The 25868-nt window shown below is 48.1% G+C and overlaps 1 protein-coding gene across 2 annotated transcripts in view; it reads left to right on the forward strand.

Annotated features, from left to right (window-relative positions):
* Positions 1–25868, forward strand: part of LOC146059438 (interferon-induced GTP-binding protein Mx1-like) — a 57834-nt gene that overhangs the window by 18481 nt on the left and 13485 nt on the right. The window contains exons 6-8 of one of the 2 annotated variants that reach the window (XM_083171663.1): positions 589–787; positions 2417–2495; positions 13550–13672. In XM_083171663.1, coding sequence (XP_083027789.1) covers positions 589–787; positions 2417–2495; positions 13550–13672 — 401 coding nt within the window. The remainder of the gene's footprint in view (positions 1–588; positions 788–2416; positions 2496–13549; positions 13673–25868) is intronic. The other variant, XM_083171665.1, reaches the window with a different exon arrangement.

The following is a 25868-nucleotide window of genomic DNA, read 5'->3' on the forward strand; positions in this document are numbered from 1 at the left end:
CACGCTGGACCCTCACCCACTGGCAGAAGCTGCACAGTATCTCCCACCCTCCTCTTTAGTCCCCCTTATGCCCACACACCCCTATCACTACCCAGCCTCCTGTTTTCCTGTGTCGTGACCTCCGCCAGTGGGGAGCTGCTGACTCAAAAACACCCTACTATACTATTGCACACACACACACACCTAAACAACATGCACGCACAGCCCCCCCCCCCCCCACACCCACAAATGTCACTGTACCACCCACACTATCAATGTACATCTTACTCTGTAACCGCTTTTTAATTAAACAAAACAATACACCCCCCCTTCCACATCATATGCTCTCTATTTAACACATTTCACCTATAACTCAAGTTGCAATACAGGCATCTGTCATACAATTCTAACCATCTTTCTCATATACAAATGTTCACAAATTAAGGGGGTGCAGCCCCTTACGACGGTGTGAAGAGCGCCCGTAGGGTGCGATGAATCACCTAGTGTATATATATACATGAGTTCATTAAATATTCTAGTCACGCTGGAGCAGGTTCTCCCAATAGGGATCGTTTTATCTTTAGCTATTTCTTATTTTTTTCCTTGCAGGAATTCTAACCAAACCTGATTTAATTGACAAAGGTACAGAAGAGACTATTGTTAATGTAATAAATAATAACGTTATCCATCTAAAGAAAGGCTACATGATAGTGAAGTGCCGGGGACAGCAGGACATCCAGAACAAGCTCTCGCTGAAAGAAGCCATCGAGAAGGAGAAGATGTTTTTTGAAGATCATGAATATTTTTCGTGAGTTAATTTTAACTGTCTATGGGGGAGATTCTCTAAGCTAAAAATGCGGTAAAAACCCCGTTATTGGGGTTTTTACCGCATTTTGGGATGCGCTAATCATCCCCTGCCGGGTTACCGCGGCGGGGGGCATCGCCAGAAAAATCTGGCGATGCCCCATAGAAGCCTATGGGCTTCTAACGCAACCCTCTGCCGCCCCGCATCGACACCCCCCCCCCCCCTCTCACCTATGACCTCCTCCTCCATGCACTGTACATCCTCTTCCGGGTGCAGAGAGGAGGAGAGCCCAGCGCAGCAGCACCAGGTAAGGGAGGGAGGGGAGAGCCGCCGGGTCCCTATGGGACCCGCTGACTCTCACCGCAAAGGACAGCTCTAAACGCCATATGTTAGTGCATATGCGATAATTATGAATGCGATGTGCGGCGATAGGGGGCGGAGCTGGGGTGCGGATGTTAGAACATCCCCCCCCCATTTCTCTCAGGGAATATGGGCTATTTACCAGCATAAGGGCCACGTAGAATAAACCAAAGAGAGTTATAAAGTAGAGGGAGATAAACTACCAACCAATCCATTCCTAACTGCCATTTTTCAAACACAGACTGTACCACGGCATTTAGTAGCTGATTGGCTGGTGGATTTCATCGGCCACTTTATCATTCCACCAGGCTTACTAAATCTGCCTGAAAGTACCAACCAATCAGCTATTAAGTCTGGTGAAGTGATGAAGTGGAAGGTGGTAATGTAGCATCCAGTCTGCCCCTCCGTGTGCAGGATAGCAAGACGGGACTTTCTGACTAAGACCATTATGTATGATAGTTGTATTAATTGCATTTTTACTGAACATTAATTTTTGTGTACAAGTTGAAGTAAAAGCCTCTATTAACATTACCATTGTTTATCCATCATTATGATACATTAACTGACTTGTTACCCAAATACCAAACAGGATCATTCTTTATCACAGGTTGTGTATATATTCATGTGCACTTCCTTTCCCCCATACAGTACATACAAACGGACAGTAACTATCTAAAGACTAAGCACAAACACTAAATCCCAAATTCTTATATTATTGCCCTTGTCGATCTTTTGAGCACCCAGAGGAAACCCACCCATGCACTGGGAGAAAATGCAAACTCCACACAGTTAGGGCCATGGTGGGAATCTAACCCATGTCCTCAGCGCTGTGAGCCGGTAACGCTAACCATTACACCATCCGTACTGCCCCGAATATGTATAAATCACAACTATCCAAATACGGTAGTTTCTTCCCTTACTTGTACCTTCACTCCAACACCCTGGAGGACTACAGTACACCTGGGAACACAGCGGGGGGATTTATTAACTGATTAAAATGTATTCATTAACATTTTTGTTGATCCTATTACACATTCTCCTCATGTCTTACACCAGGCATGTCCAAATTGTGGGCCTGCAGCTTTTGTGAAACTACACATCCCAGCATGCCTCGCCATAGTTTTAGCATTCCCTAAAACTGTGGCAAGGCATGATGGGACTTGTAGTTTCACAACAGCTGGAGGGCCATAGTTTGGACATGCCTGTCTTACACACCTACCTCTTTGTTTTAGCAGTATTTGGTGTCTTAGTTATGTTATTTCATTACTGTAGTGAACTTCTGAGTGAGGAGAAGGCCACTGTCCCATTCCTAGCACAACGCCTGACAACAGAACTGGTGGAGCACATCAATGTAAGCTGGTCACATTGTGATGTGTTATCATTATTATATTTTATTCCTACTGTGTTGTGTTATTATTAATGTGTTTTCCTACTGTTGTTATTAGTAATAATAGTAGTAACAGTAGTATTGTTGTTTTTACTACTGTTATTATTATCACTACAGGTTGAGTATCCCTTATCCCGCAGGTTCTCAAATTCGGTCCTCAGGACCCACACAGTTCATGTTTTACAGGTCTCCTCACAGAATTAAGTGAAATAATTAGCTCCACCTGTGGGTCTTTTAGAATGTGTCACTCAGGGCCTTATTCTGCTTTGTGCGGTCCATTCCGAATTCTTTCGGAGGGCGCATTTTAGCCATCTGCGCATGCATAGGCAACGCAATGCGCATGTGCAATGCAGTGTCTCCGCACTCGTTTTTTGCCAATACCGTCCAGAAATGTGCACCGAATTGGCTCGGGGAATATGGGCGTAATGTGGGCGTACACAAGGGCGTGGTTTCAAAGAGGGTAAAACTGGGCGTAAATCTGGGCGTACACGTGGGAGTGCACGAACTGAGGTAGGCGTGCATTCTGACAGGACACCGACTGCAAACGAACCAACACGCATGAAATATGCGGTCTTCATAAGTAAGTTTCACTTTGCGGAGAGCACTTGTTCATGCGCTAGGCATTCGGTTCGCCCAATTAGTACGCCCGCACCTAAACCACTCTCAGCTGACCACAATACAATCCACTCCTCTACTCATTAGTGATTAATTACTCTATTTTCACAGGTTCATTTGGAAGAATTGCTGCCTAAATGGCCCATTACAAAATACTACAATATACAGTATGCTGCAAACACGACTGCATTGTTGCTTTCTCTTTCAATGGTCCTGGTGACACAGCTTCACATTGGGATGTAGGAGGGTCCGCAGGAGCCAGGCACCTATCCTAAAGCTTTTGGAGGGTAGGCTCCTCCCCTACTGCATCCCAGATTCCTCAGTTCGTGTTAGGTGCCCACTGGAGTGGGTGCTATTCTAAAGGGCTGCCGGAGCAGCCGAAGGAGTAGAGCTAGTTAGGGTTTTTATTATTTTATTAACTTTTACACTAGCTAGGTAGGCACAGTGTGAGGATTCTCATAGTGAATCCTCACACTGCTAGCGCAGCAGGAGCTGACAGAAGCGAGTCCTGTCAGCTCACTGTGCACGAGGGAGACGCTGTCTGGCCTCCCTGTGCAGCGCTTACAGCTTCTTTTAAGAAGCTGCCTGGGCTCCGGAGCGCTCTGAAACCGGCTTCACGCTAGGTGAGGATCATGGGGGACAGGCACTCCGTGATGGCGGCGGCCATTTTATGCGGAGCTTACACACTGAGCTCCTGATATGAGAGGACAGCAGTGTTGTTACAGGCATGTTCCGAGTGGTCCCCAGCTGAGGGGGAGATACTGGAACAAGGAGATCCTACAATGGGAGCGGCTGTCTGGGGGTAGTTGGCGCCAAAAGTCACAGACCCCGCAGCAGCAGGGACTTGGTCCCTTCCCTCACTCTGTTTTGGCGCCATTCAGAACGCTTGCAGCGGAGCTGAGCTGGCTTACAGATCCTGACAGAGTGATTGGATTTCCTGGGCATCGTTTTCCCCATTCTGAAGACTACAGAAAGCTAAGTGAACTGAGTATATTGGTTCTGTATATAATGTTTGTACATTTAATGCTGGGACTGTGTTAATTGAGAACATCAGGTCTGAGCAACAGCCTGTGGTCTTGGGGGAGGGAGCCTTAAATGCATTGAGCGCTTGCAGTGGTTGTACACTGAGATTTGTCCCTGTGGGGGGCTTATGTATTTATATGCGCTGCTGTGAAACCCATGGGGAGTGAACTCCAGAGGGTAGTACATCGGAACTTGCATGGGCCAAGCCCTAGGCAGGTCAAAAGAAATGCTTTGGTGCATTACTGGACAGGCAGAGTGATGGCTGGTAACCTCCCTAGACCATTGCCATTCTCTCAGCAGTCTTTTAGCTCTTTGCCTCGGCCCAGACAGATCCTGACTGATTACAGGTCATGCAGGATACTGCTATGGGAATCAGCAGGTTTAAATTACTTGGTGCACAAGTTTTATGGTTATTCTGTGGGGACCCCCAAAAAGGGTCTTATTCAGGGCCATTATTAGCTGCTGATGAGGTAGGAGAGTACACAGAACAAACCAGGGTGATATTTCTGAAGAGTCCTCAGCCTCAAGGGTAGAGGATTTTATTACTGCTGTTAATCAGGCATTAAATTTGTCTGTGAAGGATAAACTCCTGCAAAGGTTGTTTTTTTTATGAGACAGCGTAAAGAATCTGATATCTCCCTGCAAAGGGGCCTGAAAAACCCCGATAAAAGGCTTCAGATACTTAAAAGATTTCTAAGCCTGTACCCCATGCCTGAGGCGCATGCTGACCTCTGGAAAAAAGTCCCAGTGGTAAATGCTTCTGTGGCACGTGTATCAAGACCTCAGGTGGAGCCACTGTGCTACCAGTACAAGGGGGAGCAGCGTTTAAGGACCCCGCAGACAAAAAGCTGGAGGGTAACCTCAAAGCATTATTTTAAGGGGTGGGATACACCCTACGCCCTCTGATGGTTTCAGCCTGGGTCTCTAAGGCCATGATCGTGTGGGCCAGAAATTTGTGCACTATTTTACACGCTGACCCTTGTGTTTTATTGCTTGCAGAGAAGCTTAAAAACGGCTGCAGAGCATGTATTTGAGTCTGAGAGGAAGCTCTCAAAATGGCTGCCAGATTTTCCACAGTGTCTGTAAATGCCAGGCGAGTGCTCTGGCTTAAGGCTTGGGAGGCAGATAATGTGTCTAAGAAAGCCTTAGAGACAATAGCTTCTAAAGGAAAGCTGTTATTTACTTCTGAACTGGAAGAGATTATTAAGCAGGCCACAGGTGGCAAAAGTACTTTCCTGCCAGTCCCTGCAGCCAAGCAGACATCAAGGTTTTCTGCTTTTAGGCCAGCCTTGCGGCCCTCCCTTAGAGGAGGTGCGTCTTTCCGAGGGCAGCCCTTCAGGGGAAAGGTCCTAAAGTCTAAATTTGGTTCCTTTCATAAGAAACCAAACACAAAGGAGAGGACAAACCATCTGCATGACTGCCAAGGGTTTTGCCCGGCGGTGGTCTAGATGGGGGGACATCTGACACTGTTTAAAGACGCATGGGCATTGTTAGACCGGGATTCTTGGGTGTTAGAAATTATAACCCAGGGTTACAGAATTCCCTTCAAGGGTCTTCTTCCAAGAAGATTCATTCCCACGCCAATACCAAAAGGGGCTCGGCTCCGTACAGCTCCCTTGGGAGCGGCTCATTCTCCTTTAGAGAAGGGTGTGGTGATCCCGGTCCCCAGAGCGGAAGGGAAAAAAGGCTTTTATTCCACTCTGTGTCGTGTGTCCAAACCAGACGGGTCTTTCAGACCGATTCTCAATTTAAAGTCGTTAATTATCCATTTGTGGGTAGACCATTTCAAAATGGAGTCTCTACGGTCAGTGCTGTGAAGCCTGGACCAGGGAGAATTTTTGGCGTTCATGGATGTCCAGGACGCATACCTTCATGTTCCTGTTCACCCAGGACATCAGGCTCTATTGAGATAGGAGACCATGCACTTGCAATTCCAGGTGTTGCACTTCGGCCTGGCCACAGCGCCAAGGGTATTCACCAAGATAATGTCTGTAATGGCGGCTGTGCTTCGACTGAGGGGAAACACTGTGATCCCATATTTGGACGACCTGCTGTTCAGAGCGGAGTCAGCAGACATGTTGAAGAGTCACTTGGCAAAAGCCATTGGGTTTTTGGCAGGCTCACGGCTGGTTTTTAAACTTACAAAAGTCTCAGTTGGTGCCGTCACAGAGAATCCAATTCTTGGGGATTGGTCTGGATACCCAGTTGCATTGGGTGTTTCTACCAGAGGCATAGGCCAGGGATCTGGCTGCCTTGGTACAAGAGATCCTAGGGTCTCAGAGCACAGCAGTATGGAGGTGCCTCAAACTGCTGGGGAAGATGATGGCGTCTTTCGAGACGTTACAGTTCGCCAGGTTCCACTCTAGAGTGTCCCAGTGGACAGGGAACACTCAGACCATGAGGTCAGAACAAATGGTGTTGTTTTCAGAAACTCGATCCTTCCTAAAATGGTGGATGGAGGTGGATTCCCTTCGGGGGAGTCGGTCCCTGCAGTCCTGGAGCTGGTTGGTAGTCACTACCGACGCCAGTCTCAGAGGCTGAGGGGCAGTAGTCGTGGACCTGCGTCTGCAGGACTTGTGGACTTTAGAGCAGAAGGACTGATACTTTACAGTCTGCCTTACTGATCAACATCTTGGAACTGAGGGCTGTGTGGAAGAGGTTTTCTCTGGCGGGAGAAAAGATTACAAGAGCTCCCTTTTAGGCATTCAGACCGACAACATCACAGCTGTGGCGTATCTGAATCACCAGGGAGGCACACACAGCAATCTGGCCATATGGGAGGTGTCCCGAATCTTCTTGTGGGCGGAACAGAATGTTCTAGCATTATCAGCAATCTTCATACCAGGAGTGGAGAATATAGAGGCCGACTTCCTGAGCAGGGAGAAACTGATGGAAGGAAAATGGAGGCTGAATCCACAAGTATTCCACTAGATTACAATAAGGGGGAAACCCCGGATAGGGACCTGAAGGTTCATCCATCAGGTACCCAGGTTGTATGACAGGACGTGGGATCCACTGGCAGAAGCAGTGGATGCCATGACTATCCCCTGGGAGGGGAATCTTCTTTATGATTTTCCGCCAGTTCCAATGCTGGCAAGAGAGTTGAAAACAATACAGGCCCAGACAATTCCAGTAATTTTAGTGGCCCCAGATTGGCCAGGGAGATCCTGGTACTCGAGGCTTCAGAGATTCTCTGTGGACTCGTGGCGTCTACCTCTGAGGTCAGACCTTCTAAAACAAGGACCGTTCAACCAGCTGGATTCAGCTCGATTAATTTTGACGGTCTGGCTGTTGAAAACGCCATTTTGAGGAATATAGGATTCTCAGAGGCGGGGGTTAACGCAATGAGGAAAGCCAGAAAGTCAGTGTCTTCGGTAAATTATTTTGGGGCCTGGAAGACCTATATTTGGTGGTGTGTAAGACAGAGGTCACGCACATCGAGATTTAAAATGGCTAAATTGTTGGAGTTTTTTACAGGAGGGCCTTTCCTCTGGGTTAGGCCTTCAGTCATTCAGAGTACATATCTCGACCGTGTCAATTTTTCTTTCCAAGGAAGGATTGCGTTAGAACCAGAAGTACAGACCTTCCTGCAGGGGGTTTATCTATTGAAACCTCCCTACAACCAACCAGTAGCGCCAGGGGAATTATCTCTGGCTCTGGAGTACCTTAAAGAGGCGCATTTTGAGCCGTTAAGGTCGGTTGACCTTAGTTTCCTTTCAGGGAAGCTGGTATTTTTGTTGGCGGTGGCGTCAGAGAAAAAAAAAATATCGGAGTTGATTGCTTGGTTCTACAAATCTTCCTCCCTTATATGTCATGATGATAGGGCTGCCTTTCGGACAGTACCCCTAGATTTGTACCAAAAGTAGTCTCTGCTTTTCTTCTAAATCAGGAGATTGTTCTGCCTGTGCTTCAACCCCCAGAGGGTTGTTAGGAAAAGGGACAAATTGAGGAATTTGGATGTTGTGCGCGTCTTGCGCGTTTATGTGGACAGATTTAAGAGTGTCAGAAAGACTGATACTTTATTGGTTTTGTATGACATACACAAACTTAGTTGGCCTGCTTCTAAGCAGACCATTGCTAGGTGGTTGCGCTCTGTTATTGCGTTTGCATATACTAAAGTTGGTAGGCCTGTACTGGCCAGGATTAATGCGCATACCACCAGGTCGGTTGCCACCTCTTGGGCGGTTCGACATGGGGCAACAGCTGAGCAGGTTTGCAGCGCCGCCACTTGGTCATCTGTTCATAATTTTGCCAAATTCGATAGGTTCCATGAGTTCGCGTCGGTGGACGCATCATTCGGGCGAGCAGTGATGAATACTGCAGACCTGAGCGTACCCACCCAAAAGGACCGGCTCTGGAACGTCCCAATGTGAAGCTGTGTCACCAGGACCATTGAAAGAGAAAAAGGGATTTTTGTAAGAACTTACCGTTCGAATCCCTTTCTCTGATATGGTCCTGGTGACACAGCGATCCCTCCCTTACGCTCAGTAAGTATGCCAGTGTTCATGATGTTTCATGTTATAATTGGTTGAAAAGTTAAATTTAAAATTGTGCATATAATATGTGCAGGCGTTGTACTGAGTTAATGTATTCCAGTGGCTTTGAAAGATTGAACTGAGGAATCTGGGATGCAGTAGGGGAGGAGCCTACCCTCCAAAAGCTTTAGGATAGGTGCCTGGCTCCTGCGGACCCTCCTACATCCCAATGTGAAGCTGTGTCACCAGGACCATATCAGAGAAAGGGATTCGAACGGTAAGTTCTTACAAAAATCCCTTTATCCCACATTTACACTGCAAGCAATGGACATAACTTTGTTATTATTAGTTATATAGATTACTGAGGATTGCGGAAACACACCAACTCGGTGCGTATGGCCAGCTTCCCGTCCGTTCGGACGCTGTAAGACCGTGCAGAATGTTTGTGTTCCCACCGCACACGCACGTTTGGATGAAGTCCAAAGACACTCCCTCTTCTTAGATACTCCGTCCTAAGGGATGCGGACGGCCTGTGGGCGTGTGTTCTTAGAATGTCCGCACGGCGTGGCGTTCGGTCAGTTCCGAAAGAAGATGGAACGGACCGCAATAACCAGAATAAGGCCCTCGGTAATGAGTGCAGCTGTTGGGTGACCTGGAAAACATGAAGTACGTGGGGTCCTGAGGACCAACTATGAGAACCACTGCCTTAACCAAAATCCTCGGGACTAAAATCATTTTGGAGAACGGATTATTTCATATTTCAGGATATTTTTATGTCATTGAGGTATTGAGGATGGGACCCACGTGTGAACACAAAATGCATTCATGTTCTATAGACACATGAACTACACCACACTCATAGATTTTATTTGTGTATGAAACAAGGTTTCAAAACATGAAACAAAGGCCCTTATTCCTGATGGCGACCTTTTCATACCCCCACTATCCACGTCGGTGTGGAGTTGAATTTCTATAGTGTGGCGAGCCATCGAGCCCGAAGCGTGGTGAGCGCAGCAAGCCCGGCGAGGGGACGCGCATTACTTTACAGGTATTACGCGTCCCCTCGCGGGGCACGCTGCGCTCACCACGCTTCGGGCTCGGTGGCTCGCTGCGCTCGCCGCACTATATGATTTCAACTCCACACCGACGTGGATAGTGGGAGTATGAAAAGGTCGGAGGACACGTACATCGTGGGGTGGCGTTAACAATGGGGGGGGGTGGGGGGGGGGCATTTCACATACAAATTACCCATCAGGGTGGGTATACAATCAAAAATCGGGTCCATTGGGCCATTTAACATTGTTCCCTATGTAAAATTGGGTCCATCGCATCGGTCGCATTGTATGCCATTATAATACAATGGACCCGATTTTACATAGGAATTTAACATTGAATACAATGCATTCAATGTTAAATCGCTTCGGTCGCATCGCATGCCATTATAATGGCATGCGATGGACGCGATTTTGTAATTGTCGGGAAAAGGCTAAAAATAGCCAAAAAATCGCGTCGTTCGCGTCTGATAGAGTGAATCTTACTAAAGACTATATTGTCTATATAAGTTACAGTTACATATCATGTCCCCAGTAGTGTCTGATACACATCATCTCCCCAGTAGTGCCAGTTGCATATCATGTCCCCAGTAGTGCCAGTTACATATCATGTCCCCAGTAGTCCCAGTTACATACCATGTCCCCAGTAGTGCCAGTCACATATCATGTCCCCAGTAGTGCCAGTTACTTATCATGTCTCCAGTAGTGACAGTTACATATCATGTCCCCAGTAGTGTCAGTTGCATGTCATGTCCCCAGTAGTGAGTTACATATCATGTTCCCAGTAGTGCCAGTTACTTATCATGTCCCCAGTAGTGCCAGTTACATATCATGTCCCCAGTAGTGCCAGTTACATATCATGTCCCCAGTAGTGTCAGTTACAGATGTACCCAGTAGTGCCAATTACATATCATGTCCCCAGTAGTGCCACTTACATATCATGTCCCCAGTAGTGCCACTTACATATCATGTCCCCAGTAGTGCCAATTACATATCATGTCCCCAGTAGTGCCAGTTACATTTCATGTCCCCAGTAGTGCCAGTTACATATCATGTCCCCAGTAGTGTCAGATACACATCATCTCCCCAGTAATGCCAGTTGCATGTCATGTCCCCAGTAGTGAGTTACATATCATGTCCCCAGTATTGTCAGTTACATATCATGTCCCCAGTAGTGCCAGTTACATACCATGTCCCCAGTAGTGTCAGTTACATATCATGTCCCCAGTAGTGCCAGTTACATATCATGTCCCCAGTAGTGCCAGTTACTTATCATGTCTCCAGTAGTGCCAGTTACATATCATGTCTCCAATAGTGCCAGTTGCATGTCATGTCCCCAATAGTGAGTTACATATCATGTTCCCAGTAGTGCCAGTTACTTATCATGTCCCCAGTAGTGCCAGTTACATATCATGTCCCCAGTAGTGCCAGTTACTTATCATGTCCCCAGTAGTGCCAGTTACATATTATGTCCCCAGTAGTGTCAGTTACATATCATGTCCACAGTAGTGTCAGTTACAGATGTACCCAGTTGTGCCAATTACATATCATGTCCCCAGTAGTGCCACTTACATATCATGTCCCCAGTAGTGCCAGTTACATATCATGTCCCCAGTAGTGCCACTTACATATCATGTCCCCAGTAGTGCCAGTTACATATCATGTCCCCAGTAGTGCCAGTTACATATCATTTCCCCAGTAGTGCCAGTTACATATCATGTCCCCAGTAGTGCCAGTTACATATCATGTCCCCAGTAGTGCCAGTTACATATCATGTCCCCAGTAGTGCCAGTTACATATCATGTCCCCAGTAGTGTCAGATACACATCATATCCCCAGTAGTGTCAGATACACGTCATGTCCCCAGTAGTGCCAGTTGCATGTCATGTCCCCAGTAGTGCCAGTTATATATCATGTCCCCAGTAGTGCCAGTTCCATATCATGTCCCCAGTAGTGCCAGTTACTTATCATGTCCCCAGTAGTGCCAGTTCCATATCATGTCCCCAGTAGTGCCAGTTACATATCATGTCCCCAGTAGTGCCAGTTACAGATGTACCCAGTAGTGCTACTTACATATCATGTCCCCAGTAGTGCCAGTTACATATCATGTCCCCAGTAGTGCCAGTTACATATCATGTCCCCAGTAGTCCCAGTTACATACCATGTCCCCAGTAGTGCCAGTTACATATCATGTCCCCAGTAGTCCCAGTTACATACCATGTCCCCAGTAGTGCCAGTTACATATCATGTCCCCAGTAGTGCCAGTTACATATCATGTCCCCAGTAGTCCCAGTTACATATTATGTCCCCAGTAGTGCCAGTTACATATCATGTGCCCAGTAGTGCCAGTTACATATCATGTCCCCAGTAGTGCCAGTTGGATGTCATGTCCCCAGTAGTGAGTTACATATCATGTTCCCAGTAGTCCCAGTTACATACCATGTCCCCAGTAGTGCCAGTTACATATCATGTATCCAGTAGTGCCAGTTACATATCATGTCCACAGTAGTGCCAGTTGCATGTCATGTCCCCAGTAGTGAGTTACATATCATGTCCCCAGTAGTGCCAGTTACTTATCATGTCCCCAGTAGTGCCAGTTACATATCATGTCCCCATTAGTGCCAGTTACAGATGTACCCAGTAGTGCCAATTACATATCATGTCCCCAGTAGTGCCAATTACATATCATGTCCCCAGTAGTGCCAGTTACATATCATGTCCCCAGTAGTGCCAGTTACATATCATGTCCCCAGTAGTCCCAGTTACATATCATGTCCCCAGTATTGCCAGTTACATATCATGTCCCCAGTAGTGCCAGTTACATATCATGTCCCCAGTAGTGCCAGTTACATATCATGTCCCCAGTAGTCCCAGTTACATATCATGTCCCCAGTATTGCCAGTTACATATCATGTCCCCAGTAGTGCCAGTTAAATGTCATGTCCCCAGTAGTGAGTTACATATCATGTTCCCAGTAGTCCCAGTTACATATCATGTTCCCAGTAGTGCCAGTTATATATCATGTCCCCCAGTAGTGCCAGTTAATATCATGTCCCCAGTAGTGCCAGTTACATATCATGTCCCCAGTTGTGCCAGTTACTTATCATGTCCCCAGTAGTGTCAGTTACATATCATGTCCCCAGTAGTGCCAGTTACAGATGTCCCCAGTAGTGCCAGTTACAGATGTCCCCAGTAGTGCCAGTTACAGATGTCCCCAATAGTGCTTCTAGCACAAACAAAAAAAGTACATTCCGGAAATAATGGTTTTCGGATTAATTTGGATAACAGACATCTGGTTAAGGGATACTCAACCTATAGTAGTAGTAAAAGTATTATTATGTTTTTTCCTACTGTAATAGTCGTTGTTGTTATTATTATTTATTTTTATTCCTACTGCTGCGGCGTCTTGTTACATCCTCACACTAGGTAGACATCTGTGAAAAGTTCATCCTAATGCTGTAGGGAGAGGTACAGCCATTTATATTATATATGTACATAGGTAGTGACTACTGTCCTATAAGGAAACATTACCCCAAATGTAATACTAATATCAGCAAATTATGTTTAGAATAGATTTCCAGCAGATCGCTGTGTTGGCTTATACAAGGCCTTGGATGTTTAGTTACCTTCTGAAGCCTCAGCTCTTTCTTTTACATGGCCCCCTATATTATTTTCTGTAACAGTTATGGTCTGCTATCTCCCGGAGCATCCGGCCATAGTCCCATAGGTTAGGACCATACGTGATCAGATCTGAGAGCATCCCCTGAATCCCAAGCTTCTGTATCTTAACGGATGGACCCTGCGCCTCTCACCCTATGATAACTGAAATAAGATCATTTTCTTTCACTCTTAGAAATCGCTTCCAACTCTGGAGGAGCAAATAAAAGCCAAACTTCAGAGCACAAGGGATGAGCTGGAGAAGTGTGGAGAAGGTGTTCCTGAGAACGAGGCTGACAAACTTGCCTTCCTGGTGGAGGTAAGAGCGCCCAAACTTACCTTCCTGGTGGAGGTAAGAGCGCCTAAACTTACCTTCCTGGTGGAGGTAAGAGCACCCAAACTTACCTTCCTGGTGGAGGTAAGTGCACCCAAACTTACCTTCCTGGTGGAGGTAAGAGCGCCCAAACGTACCTTCCTGGTGGAGGTAAATGCACCCAAACTTGCCTTCCTGGTGGAGGTAAGAGCGCCCAAACTTGCCTTCCTGGTGGAGGTAAGAGCAAACAAACTTACCTTCCTGGTGGAGGTAACTGCACCCAAACTTACCTTCCTGGTGGAGGTAAGAGCGCCCAAACTTACCTTCCTGGTGGAGGTAAGAGCGCCTAAACTTACCTTCCTGGTGGAGGTAAGAACGCCCAAACTTACCTTCCTGGTGGAGGTAAGTGCGCCCAAACTTACCTTCCTGGTGGAGGTAAGAGCGCCTAAACTTACCTTCCTGGTGGAGGTAAGAGCGCCCAAACTTACCTTCCTGGTGGAGGTAAGAGCGCCAAAACTTGCCTTCCTGGTGGAGGTAAGAGCGCCTAAACTTACCTTCCTGGTGTAGGTAAGAGCTCCCAAACTTACCTTCCTGGTGGAGGTGAGTGCACCCAAACTTGCATTCCTGGTGGAGGTGAGTGCACCCAAACTTGCCTTCCTGGTGGAGGTAAGAGTGCCCAAACTTACCTTCCTGGTGGAGGTAAGTGCACCCAAACTTACCTTCCTGGTGGAGGTAAGAGCGCCTAAACTTACCTTCCTGGTGGAGGTAAGAGCGCCTAAACTTACCTTCCTGGTGGAGGTAAGAGCGCCTAAACTTACCTTCCTGGTGGAGGTAAGTGCACCCAAACTTACCTTCCTGGTGGAGGTAAGAGCGCCCAAACGTACCTTCCTGGTGGAGGTAAATGCACCCAAACTTGCCTTCCTGGTGGAGGTAAGAGCGCCCAAACTTACCTTCCTGGTGGAGGTAAGAGCAAACAAACTTACCTTCCTGGTGGAGGTAACTGCACCCAAACTTACCTTCCTGGTGGAGGTAAGAGCGCCCAAACTTACCTTCCTGGTGGAGGTAAGAGCGCCTAAACTTACCTTCCTGGTGGAGGTAAGAGCGCCTAAACTTACCTTCCTGGTGGAGGTAAGAGCGCCCAAACTTACCTTCCTGGTGGAGGGAAGAGCGCCCAAACTTACCTTCCTGGTGGAGGTAAGAGCGCCCAAACTTACCTTCCTGGTGGAGGTAAGTGCACCCAAACTTACCTTCCTGGTGGAGGTAAGAGCGCCCAAACGTACCTTCCTGGTGGAGGTAAGAGCAAACAAACTTACCTTCCTGGTGGAGGTAACTGCACCCAAACTTACCTTCCTGGTGGAGGTAAGAGCGCCCAAACTTACCTTCCTGGTGGAGGTAAGAGCGCCTAAACTTACCTTCCTGGTGGAGGTAAGAGCGCCTAAACTTACCTTCCTGGTGGAGGTAAGAGCGCCCAAACTTACCTTCCTGGTGGAGGGAAGAGCGCCCAAACTTACCTTCCTGGTGGAGGTAAGAGCGCCCAAACTTACCTTCCTGGTGGAGGTAAGTGCACCCAAACTTACCTTCCTGGTGGAGGTAAGAGCGCCCAAACGTACCTTCCTGGTGGAGGTAAATGCACCCAAACTTGCCTTCCTGGTGGAGGTAAGAGCGTACAAATTTTCTTCTACTAAATGAACATTCAGTGGCTGAATCTGGTGCGGACGCAAAGTGACTGAGTTTACATGATGCCATGGAAGTCGGATTTACTGCCGTCTGCTAATGCAAGTAACCATAGGGTTAATGCTGGGATCCACAGGGCTAATGTAGATATCCGTAAGATTAATGCAGGGATCCATAGGGCTAATGTGGGGATCTGTAGGGTGAACGTGGGGATGCCTAGGGCTAGAGGATCTGTACTGTATCTCTGACCATACTTTCATGGCACACCCATGTTTTTCAGTGGTTTTCTTCCACAATTACAAATCGGCAGGGTCAGACTGTCCCACAGGGGCAAGAAGAAAGAAACAGTGGAGCTGCGCTTTGCAAAGTAGTAAACAATTTATTAAAACATAAAATATATATAAAAACTTTTGTACAATTATTATTACGTGGCCACTGTGACAAACAAGACAAACACACATATAACAATGCTCTATTCCAACGTTTGTTAGTGTGGTACTAATCTGTATTCATCTTGTTAGTCCTTGTTAGTCCATACACTGGTTAGTATTACTTTAAATGTTCCTCAGTTGTTAAAAGTAAATGTCCCCCACTCATGTGCACATGTTTAGTGGATTGTAAATCACTCTCATTGAGGGTTTAGTATTCAACAAGTGGGGATCCGGCTCTTGGTACCTCTATTCCAGTGACCTTCCTGGTGGAGGTGAGTGCACCCAAACTTACCTTCCTGGTGGAGGTAAGAGCGCCTAAACTTACCTTCCTGGTGGAGGTAAGAGCGCTCAAACTTACCTTCCTGGTGGAGGTAAGAGCGCCCAAACTTGCCTTCCTGGTGGAGGTGAGTGCGCCCAAACTTACCTTCCTGGTGGAGGTAAGAGCGCCCAAACTTACCTTCCTGGTGGAGGTAAGAGCGCCCAAACTTACCTTCCTGGTGGAGGTAAGTGCACCCAAACTTACCTTCCTGGTGGAGGTAAGAGCGCCCAAACGTACCTTCCTGGTGGAGGTAAATGCACCCAAACTTGCCTTCCTGGTGGAGGTAAGAGCGCCCAAACTTACCTTCCTGGTGGAGGTAAGAGCAAACAAACTTACCTTCCTGGTGGAGGTAACTGCACCCAAACTTACCTTCCTGGTGGAGGTAAGAGCGCCCAAACTTACCTTCCTGGTGGAGGTAAGAGCGCCTAAACTTACCTTCCTGGTGGAGGTAAGAGCGCCTAAACTTACCTTCCTGGTGGAGGTAAGAGCGCCCAAACTTACCTTCCTGGTGGAGGGAAGAGCGCCCAAACTTACCTTCCTGGTGGAGGTAAGAGCGCCCAAACTTACCTTCCTGGTGGAGGTAAGTGCACCCAAACTTACCTTCCTGGTGGAGGTAACTGCACCCAAACTTACCTTCCTGGTGGAGGTAAGAGCGCCCAAACTTACCTTCCTGGTGGAGGTAAGAGCGCCTAAACTTACCTTCCTGGTGGAGGTAAGAGCGCCTAAACTTACCTTCCTGGTGGAGGTAAGAGCGCCCAAACTTACCTTCCTGGTGGAGGGAAGAGCGCCCAAACTTACCTTCCTGGTGGAGGTAAGAGCGCCCAAACTTACCTTCCTGGTGGAGGTAAGTGCACCCAAACTTACCTTCCTGGTGGAGGTAAGAGCGCCCAAACGTACCTTCCTGGTGGAGGTAAGAGCAAACAAACTTACCTTCCTGGTGGAGGTAACTGCACCCAAACTTACCTTCCTGGTGGAGGTAAGAGCGCCCAAACTTACCTTCCTGGTGGAGGTAAGAGCGCCTAAACTTACCTTCCTGGTGGAGGTAAGAGCGCCTAAACTTACCTTCCTGGTGGAGGTAAGAGCGCCCAAACTTACCTTCCTGGTGGAGGGAAGAGCGCCCAAACTTACCTTCCTGGTGGAGGTAAGAGCGCCCAAACTTACCTTCCTGGTGGAGGTAAGTGCACCCAAACTTACCTTCCTGGTGGAGGTAAGAGCGCCCAAACGTACCTTCCTGGTGGAGGTAAATGCACCCAAACTTGCCTTCCTGGTGGAGGTAAGAGCGTACAAATTTTCTTCTACTAAATGAACATTCAGTGGCTGAATCTGGTGCGGACGCAAAGTGACTGAGTTTACATGATGCCATGGAAGTCGGATTTACTGCCGTCTGCTAATGCAAGTAACCATAGGGTTAATGCTGGGATCCACAGGGCTAATGTAGATATCCGTAAGATTAATGCAGGGATCCATAGGGCTAATGTGGGGATCTGTAGGGTGAACGTGGGGATGCCTAGGGCTAGAGGATCTGTACTGTATCTCTGACCATACTTTCATGGCACACCCATGTTTTTCAGTGGTTTTCTTCCACAATTACAAATCGGCAGGGTCAGACTGTCCCACAGGGGCAAGAAGAAAGAAACAGTGGAGCTGCGCTTTGCAAAGTAGTAAACAATTTATTAAAACATAAAATATATATAAAAACTTTTGTACAATTATTATTACGTGGCCACTGTGACAAACAAGACAAACACACATATAACAATGCTCTATTCCAACGTTTGTTAGTGTGGTACTAATCTGTATTCATCTTGTTAGTCCATACACTGGTTAGTATTACTTTAAATGTTCCTCAGTTGTTAAAAGTAAATGTCCCCCACTCATGTGCACATGTTTAGTGGATTGTAAATCACTCTCATTGAGGGTTTAGTATTCAACAAGTGGGGATCCGGCTCTTGGTACCTCTATTCCAGTGACCTTCCTGGTGGAGGTGAGTGCACCCAAACTTACCTTCCTGGTGGAGGTAAGAGCGCCTAAACTTACCTTCCTGGTGGAGGTAAGAGCGCTCAAACTTACCTTCCTGGTGGAGGTAAGAGCGCCCAAACTTGCCTTCCTGGTGGAGGTGAGTGCGCCCAAACTTACCTTCCTGGTGGAGGTAAGAGCGCCCAAACTTACCTTCCTGGTGGAGGTAAGAGCGCCCAAACTTACCTTCCTGGTGGAGGTAAGTGCACCCAAACTTACCTTCCTGGTGGAGGTAAGAGCGCCCAAACGTACCTTCCTGGTGGAGGTAAATGCACCCAAACTTGCCTTCCTGGTGGAGGTAAGAGCGCCCAAACTTACCTTCCTGGTGGAGGTAAGAGCAAACAAACTTACCTTCCTGGTGGAGGTAACTGCACCCAAACTTACCTTCCTGGTGGAGGTAAGAGCGCCCAAACTTACCTTCCTGGTGGAGGTAAGAGCGCCTAAACTTACCTTCCTGGTGGAGGTAAGAGCGCCTAAACTTACCTTCCTGGTGGAGGTAAGAGCGCCCAAACTTACCTTCCTGGTGGAGGGAAGAGCGCCCAAACTTACCTTCCTGGTGGAGGTAAGAGCGCCCAAACTTACCTTCCTGGTGGAGGTAAGTGCACCCAAACTTACCTTCCTGGTGGAGGTAACTGCACCCAAACTTACCTTCCTGGTGGAGGTAAGAGCGCCCAAACTTACCTTCCTGGTGGAGGTAAGAGCGCCTAAACTTACCTTCCTGGTGGAGGTAAGAGCGCCTAAACTTACCTTCCTGGTGGAGGTAAGAGCGCCCAAACTTACCTTCCTGGTGGAGGGAAGAGCGCCCAAACTTACCTTCCTGGTGGAGGTAAGAGCGCCCAAACTTACCTTCCTGGTGGAGGTAAGTGCACCCAAACTTACCTTCCTGGTGGAGGTAAGAGCGCCCAAACGTACCTTCCTGGTGGAGGTAAGAGCAAACAAACTTACCTTCCTGGTGGAGGTAACTGCACCCAAACTTACCTTCCTGGTGGAGGTAAGAGCGCCCAAACTTACCTTCCTGGTGGAGGTAAGAGCGCCTAAACTTACCTTCCTGGTGGAGGTAAGAGCGCCTAAACTTACCTTCCTGGTGGAGGTAAGAGCGCCCAAACTTACCTTCCTGGTGGAGGGAAGAGCGCCCAAACTTACCTTCCTGGTGGAGGTAAGAGCGCCCAAACTTACCTTCCTGGTGGAGGTAAGTGCACCCAAACTTACCTTCCTGGTGGAGGTAAGAGCGCCCAAACGTACCTTCCTGGTGGAGGTAAATGCACCCAAACTTGCCTTCCTGGTGGAGGTAAGAGCGTACAAATTTTCTTCTACTAAATGAACATTCAGTGGCTGAATCTGGTGCGGACGCAAAGTGACTGAGTTTACATGATGCCATGGAAGTCGGATTTACTGCCGTCTGCTAATGCAAGTAACCATAGGGTTAATGCTGGGATCCACAGGGCTAATGTAGATATCCGTAAGATTAATGCAGGGATCCATAGGGCTAATGTGGGGATCTGTAGGGTGAACGTGGGGATGCCTAGGGCTAGAGGATCTGTACTGTATCTCTGACCATACTTTCATGGCACACCCATGTTTTTCAGTGGTTTTCTTCCACAATTACAAATCGGCAGGGTCAGACTGTCCCACAGGGGCAAGAAGAAAGAAACAGTGGAGCTGCGCTTTGCAAAGTAGTAAACAATTTATTAAAACATAAAATATATATAAAAACTTTTGTACAATTATTATTACGTGGCCACTGTGACAAACAAGACAAACACACATATAACAATGCTCTATTCCAACGTTTGTTAGTGTGGTACTAATCTGTATTCATCTTGTTAGTCCTTGTTAGTCCATACACTGGTTAGTATTACTTTAAATGTTCCTCAGTTGTTAAAAGTAAATGTCCCCCACTCATGTGCACATGTTTAGTGGATTGTAAATCACTCTCATTGAGGGTTTAGTATTCAACAAGTGGGGATCCGGCTCTTGGTACCTCTATTCCAGTGACCTTCCTGGTGGAGGTGAGTGCACCCAAACTTACCTTCCTGGTGGAGGTAAGAGCGCCTAAACTTACCTTCCTGGTGGAGGTAAGAGCGCTCAAACTTACCTTCCTGGTGGAGGTAAGAGCGCCCAAACTTGCCTTCCTGGTGGAGGTGAGTGCGCCCAAACTTACCTTCCTGGTGGAGGTAAGAGCGCCCAAACTTACCTTCCTGGTGGAGGTAAGAGCGCCCAAACTTACCTTCCTGGTGGAGGTAAGTGCACCCAAACTTACCTTCCTGGTGGAGGTAAGAGCGCCCAAACGTACCTTCCTGGTGGAGGTAAATGCACCCAAACTTGCCTTCCTGGTGGAGGTAAGAGCGCCCAAACTTACCTTCCTGGTGGAGGTAAGAGCAAACAAACTTACCTTCCTGGTGGAGGTAACTGCACCCAAACTTACCTTCCTGGTGGAGGTAAGAGCGCCCAAACTTACCTTCCTGGTGGAGGTAAGAGCGCCTAAACTTACCTTCCTGGTGGAGGTAAGAGCGCCTAAACTTACCTTCCTGGTGGAGGTAAGAGCGCCCAAACTTACCTTCCTGGTGGAGGGAAGAGCGCCCAAACTTACCTTCCTGGTGGAGGTAAGAGCGCCCAAACTTACCTTCCTGGTGGAGGTAAGTGCACCCAAACTTACCTTCCTGGTGGAGGTAACTGCACCCAAACTTACCTTCCTGGTGGAGGTAAGAGCGCCCAAACTTACCTTCCTGGTGGAGGTAAGAGCGCCTAAACTTACCTTCCTGGTGGAGGTAAGAGCGCCTAAACTTACCTTCCTGGTGGAGGTAAGAGCGCCCAAACTTACCTTCCTGGTGGAGGGAAGAGCGCCCAAACTTACCTTCCTGGTGGAGGTAAGAGCGCCCAAACTTACCTTCCTGGTGGAGGTAAGTGCACCCAAACTTACCTTCCTGGTGGAGGTAAGAGCGCCCAAACGTACCTTCCTGGTGGAGGTAAGAGCAAACAAACTTACCTTCCTGGTGGAGGTAACTGCACCCAAACTTACCTTCCTGGTGGAGGTAAGAGCGCCCAAACTTACCTTCCTGGTGGAGGTAAGAGCGCCTAAACTTACCTTCCTGGTGGAGGTAAGAGCGCCTAAACTTACCTTCCTGGTGGAGGTAAGAGCGTCCAAACTTACCTTCCTGGTGGAGGGAAGATCGCCCAAACTTACCTTCCTGGTGGAGGTAAGAGCGCCCAAACTTACCTTCCTGGTGGAGGTAAGTGCACCCAAACTTACCTTCCTGGTGGAGGTAAGAGCGCCCAAACGTACCTTCCTGGTGGAGGTAAATGCACCCAAACTTGCCTTCCTGGTGGAGGTAAGAGCGTACAAATTTTCTTCTACTAAATGAACATTCAGTGGCTGAATCTGGTGCGGACGCAAAGTGACTGAGTTTACATGATGCCATGGAAGTCGGATTTACTGCCGTCTGCTAATGCAAGTAACCATAGGGTTAATGCTGGGATCCACAGGGCTAATGTAGATATCCGTAAGATTAATGCAGGGATCCATAGGGCTAATGTGGGGATCTGTAGGGTGAACGTGGGGATGCCTAGGGCTAGAGGATCTGTACTGCATCTCTGACCATACTTTCATGGCACACCCATGTTTTTCAGTGGTTTTCTTCCACAATTACAAATCGGCAGGGTCAGACTGTCCCACAGGGGCAAGAAGAAAGAAACAGTGGAGCTGCGCTTTGCAAAGTAGTAAACAATTTATTAAAACATAAAATATATATAAAAACTTTTGTACAATTATTATTCCGTGGCCACTGTGACAAACAAGACAAACACACATATAACAATGCTCTATTCCAACGTTTGTTAGTGTGGTACTAATCTGTATTCATCTTGTTAGTCCTTGTTAGTCCATACACTGGTTAGTATTACTTTAAATGTTCCTCAGTTGTTAAAAGTAAATGTCCCCCATTCATGTGCACATGTTTAGTGGATTGTAAATCACTCTCATTGAGGGTTTAGTATTCAACAAGTGGGGATCCGGCTCTTGGTACCTCTATTCCAGTGACCTTCCTGGTGGAGGTGAGTGCACCCAAACTTACCTTCCTGGTGGAGGTAAGAGCGCCTAAACTTACCTTCCTGGTGGAGGTAAGAGCGCTCAAACTTACCTTCCTGGTGGAGGTAAGAGCGCCCAAACTTGCCTTCCTGGTGGAGGTGAGTGCGCCCAAACTTACCTTCCTGGTGGAGGTAAGAGCGCCCAAACTTACCTTCCTGGTGGAGGTAAGAGCGCCCAAACTTACCTTCCTGGTGGAGGTAAGTGCACCCAAACTTACCTTCCTGGTGGAGGTAAGAGCGCCCAAACGTACCTTCCTGGTGGAGGTAAATGCACCCAAACTTGCCTTCCTGGTGGAGGTAAGAGCGCCCAAACTTACCTTCCTGGTGGAGGTAAGAGCAAACAAACTTACCTTCCTGGTGGAGGTAACTGCACCCAAACTTACCTTCCTGGTGGAGGTAAGAGCGCCCAAACTTACCTTCCTGGTGGAGGTAAGAGCGCCTAAACTTACCTTCCTGGTGGAGGTAAGAGCGCCTAAACTTACCTTCCTGGTGGAGGTAAGAGCGCCCAAACTTACCTTCCTGGTGGAGGTAAGAGCGCCCAAACTTACCTTCCTGGTGGAGGTAAGTGCACCCAAACTTACCTTCCTGGTGGAGGTAAGAGCGCCCAAACGTACCTTCCTGGTGGAGGTAAATGCACCCAAACTTGCCTTCCTGGTGGAGGTAAGAGCGCCCAAACTTGTCTTCCTGGTGGAGGTAAGAGCAAACAAACTTACCTTCCTGGTGGAGGTAACTGCACCCAAACTTACCTTCCTGGTGGAGGTAAGAGCGCCCAAACTTACCTTCCTGGTGGAGGTGAGTGCGCCCAAACTTACCTTCCTGGTGGAGGTGAGTGCGCCCAAACTTACCTTCCTGGTGGAGGTAAGAGCGCCCAAACTTACCTTCCTGGTGGAGGTAAGAGCGCCTAAACTTACCTTCCTGGTGGAGGTAAGAGTGCACAAACTTACCTTCCTGGTGGAGGTAAGAGCGCCTAAACTTACCTTCCTGGTGGAGGTAAGTGCGCCCAAACTTACCTTCCTGGTGGAGGTAAGTGCACCCAAACTTACCTTCCTGGTGGAGGTAAGTGCACCCAAACTTACCTTCCTGGTGGAGGTACAGTAAGAGCGCCCAAACTTACCTTCCTGGTGGAGGTGAGTGCGCCCAAACTTACCTTCCTGGTGGAGGTAAGAGCGCCTAAACTTACCTTCCTGGTGGAGGTAAGAGCGCCCAAACTTACCTTCCTGGTGGAGGTAAGAGCGCCCAAACTTGTCTTCCTGGTGGAGGTGAGAGCGCCTAAACTTACCTTCCTGGTGGAGGTAAGAGCGCCCAAACTTACCTTCCTGGTGGAGGTGAGTGCACCCAAACTTACCTTCCTGGTGGAGGTAAGAGCGCCTAAACTTACCTTCCTGGTGGAGGTAAGAGCGCTCAAACTTACCTTCCTGGTGGAGGTAGGAGCGCCCAAACTTGCCTTCCTGGTGGAGGTGAGTGCGCCCAAACTTACCTTCCTGGTGGAGGTAAGAGCGCCCAAACTTACCTTCCTGGTGGAGGTAAGAGCGCCCAAACTTACCTTCCTGGTGGAGGTAAGTGCACCCAAACTTACCTTCCTGGTGGAGGTAAGAGCGCCCAAACGTACCTTCCTGGTGGAGGTAAATGCACCCAAACTTGCCTACCTGGTGGAGGTAAGAGCGCCCAAACTTGCCTTCCTGGTGGAGGTAAGAGCAATTAAACTTACCTTCCTGGTGGAGGTAACTGCACCCAAACTTACCTTCCTGGTGAAGGTAAGAGCGCCCAAACTTACCTTCCTGGTGGAGGTAAGAGCGCCTAAACTTACCTTCCTGGTGGAGGTAAGAGCGCCTAAACTTACCTTCCTGGTGGAGGTAAGAGCGCCCAAACTTACCTTCCTGGTGGAGGTAAGAGCGCCCAAACTTACCTTCCTGGTGGAGGTAAGTGCACCCAAACTTACCTTCCTGGTGGAGGTAAGAGCGCCCAAACGTACCTTCCTGGTGGAGGTAAATGCACCCAAACTTGCCTTCCTGGTGGAGGTAAGAGCGCCCAAACTTGCCTTCCTGGTGGAGGTAAGAGCAAACAAACTTACCTTCCTGGTGGAGGTAACTGCACCCAAACTTACCTTCCTGGTGGAGGTAAAAGCGCCCAAACTTACCTTCCTGGTGGAGGTGAGTGCGCCCAAACTTACCTTCCTGGTGGAGGTGAGTGCGCCCAAACTTACCTTCCTGGTGGAGGTAAGAGCGCCCAAACTTACCTTCCTGGTGGAGGTAAGAGCACCTAAACTTACCTTCCTGGTGGAGGTAAGAGTGCACAAACTTACCTTCCTGGTGGAGGTAAGAGCGCCTAAACTTACCTTCCTGGTGGAGGTGAGTGCGCCCAAACTTACCTTCCTGGTGGAGGTAAGTGCACCCAAACTTACCTTCCTGGTGGAGGTAAGAGCGCCTAAACTTACCTTCCTGGTGGAGGTAAGTGCACCCAAACTTACCTTCCTGGTGGAGGTAAGAGCGCCCAAACGTACCTTCCTGGTGGAGGTAAGAGCAAACAAACTTACCTTCCTGGTGGAGGTAACTGCACCCAAACTTACCTTCCTGGTGGAGGTAAGAGCGCCCAAACTTACCTTCCTGGTGGAGGTAAGAGCGCCTAAACTTACCTTCCTGGTGGAGGTAAGAGCGCCTAAACTTACCTTCCTGGTGGAGGTAAGAGCGCCCAAACTTACCTTCCTGGTGGAGGGAAGAGCGCCCAAACTTACCTTCCTGGTGGAGGTAAGAGCGCCCAAACTTACCTTCCTGGTGGAGGTAAGTGCACCCAAACTTACCTTCCTGGTGGAGGTAAGAGCGCCCAAACGTACCTTCCTGGTGGAGGTAAATGCACCCAAACTTGCCTTCCTGGTGGAGGTAAGAGCGTACAAATTTTCTTCTACTAAATGAACATTCAGTGGCTGAATCTGGTGCGGACGCAAAGTGACTGAGTTTACATGATGCCATGGAAGTCGGATTTACTGCCGTCTGCTAATGCAAGTAACCATAGGGTTAATGCTGGGATCCACAGGGCTAATGTAGATATCCGTAAGATTAATGCAGGGATCCATAGGGCTAATGTGGGGATCTGTAGGGTGAACGTGGGGATGCCTAGGGCTAGAGGATCTGTACTGTATCTCTGACCATACTTTCATGGCACACCCATGTTTTTCAGTGGTTTTCTTCCACAATTACAAATCGGCAGGGTCAGACTGTCCCACAGGGGCAAGAAGAAAGAAACAGTGGAGCTGCGCTTTGCAAAGTAGTAAACAATTTATTAAAACATAAAATATATATAAAAACTTTTGTACAATTATTATTCCGTGGCCACTGTGACAAACAAGACAAACACACATATAACAATGCTCTATTCCAACGTTTGTTAGTGTGGTACTAATCTGTATTCATCTTGTTAGTCCTTGTTAGTCCATACACTGGTTAGTATTACTTTAAATGTTCCTCAGTTGTTAAAAGTAAATGTCCCCCATTCATGTGCACATGTTTAGTGGATTGTAAATCACTCTCATTGAGGGTTTAGTATTCAACAAGTGGGGATCCGGCTCTTGGTACCTCTATTCCAGTGACCTTCCTGGTGGAGGTGAGTGCACCCAAACTTACCTTCCTGGTGGAGGTAAGAGCGCCTAAACTTACCTTCCTGGTGGAGGTAAGAGCGCTCAAAC

This window comes from Crinia signifera, chromosome 2 (assembly GCF_055691185.1).
Source record: "Crinia signifera chromosome 2, ASM5569118v1, whole genome shotgun sequence".
Taxonomy (NCBI): Eukaryota; Metazoa; Chordata; class Amphibia; order Anura; family Myobatrachidae; genus Crinia; species Crinia signifera.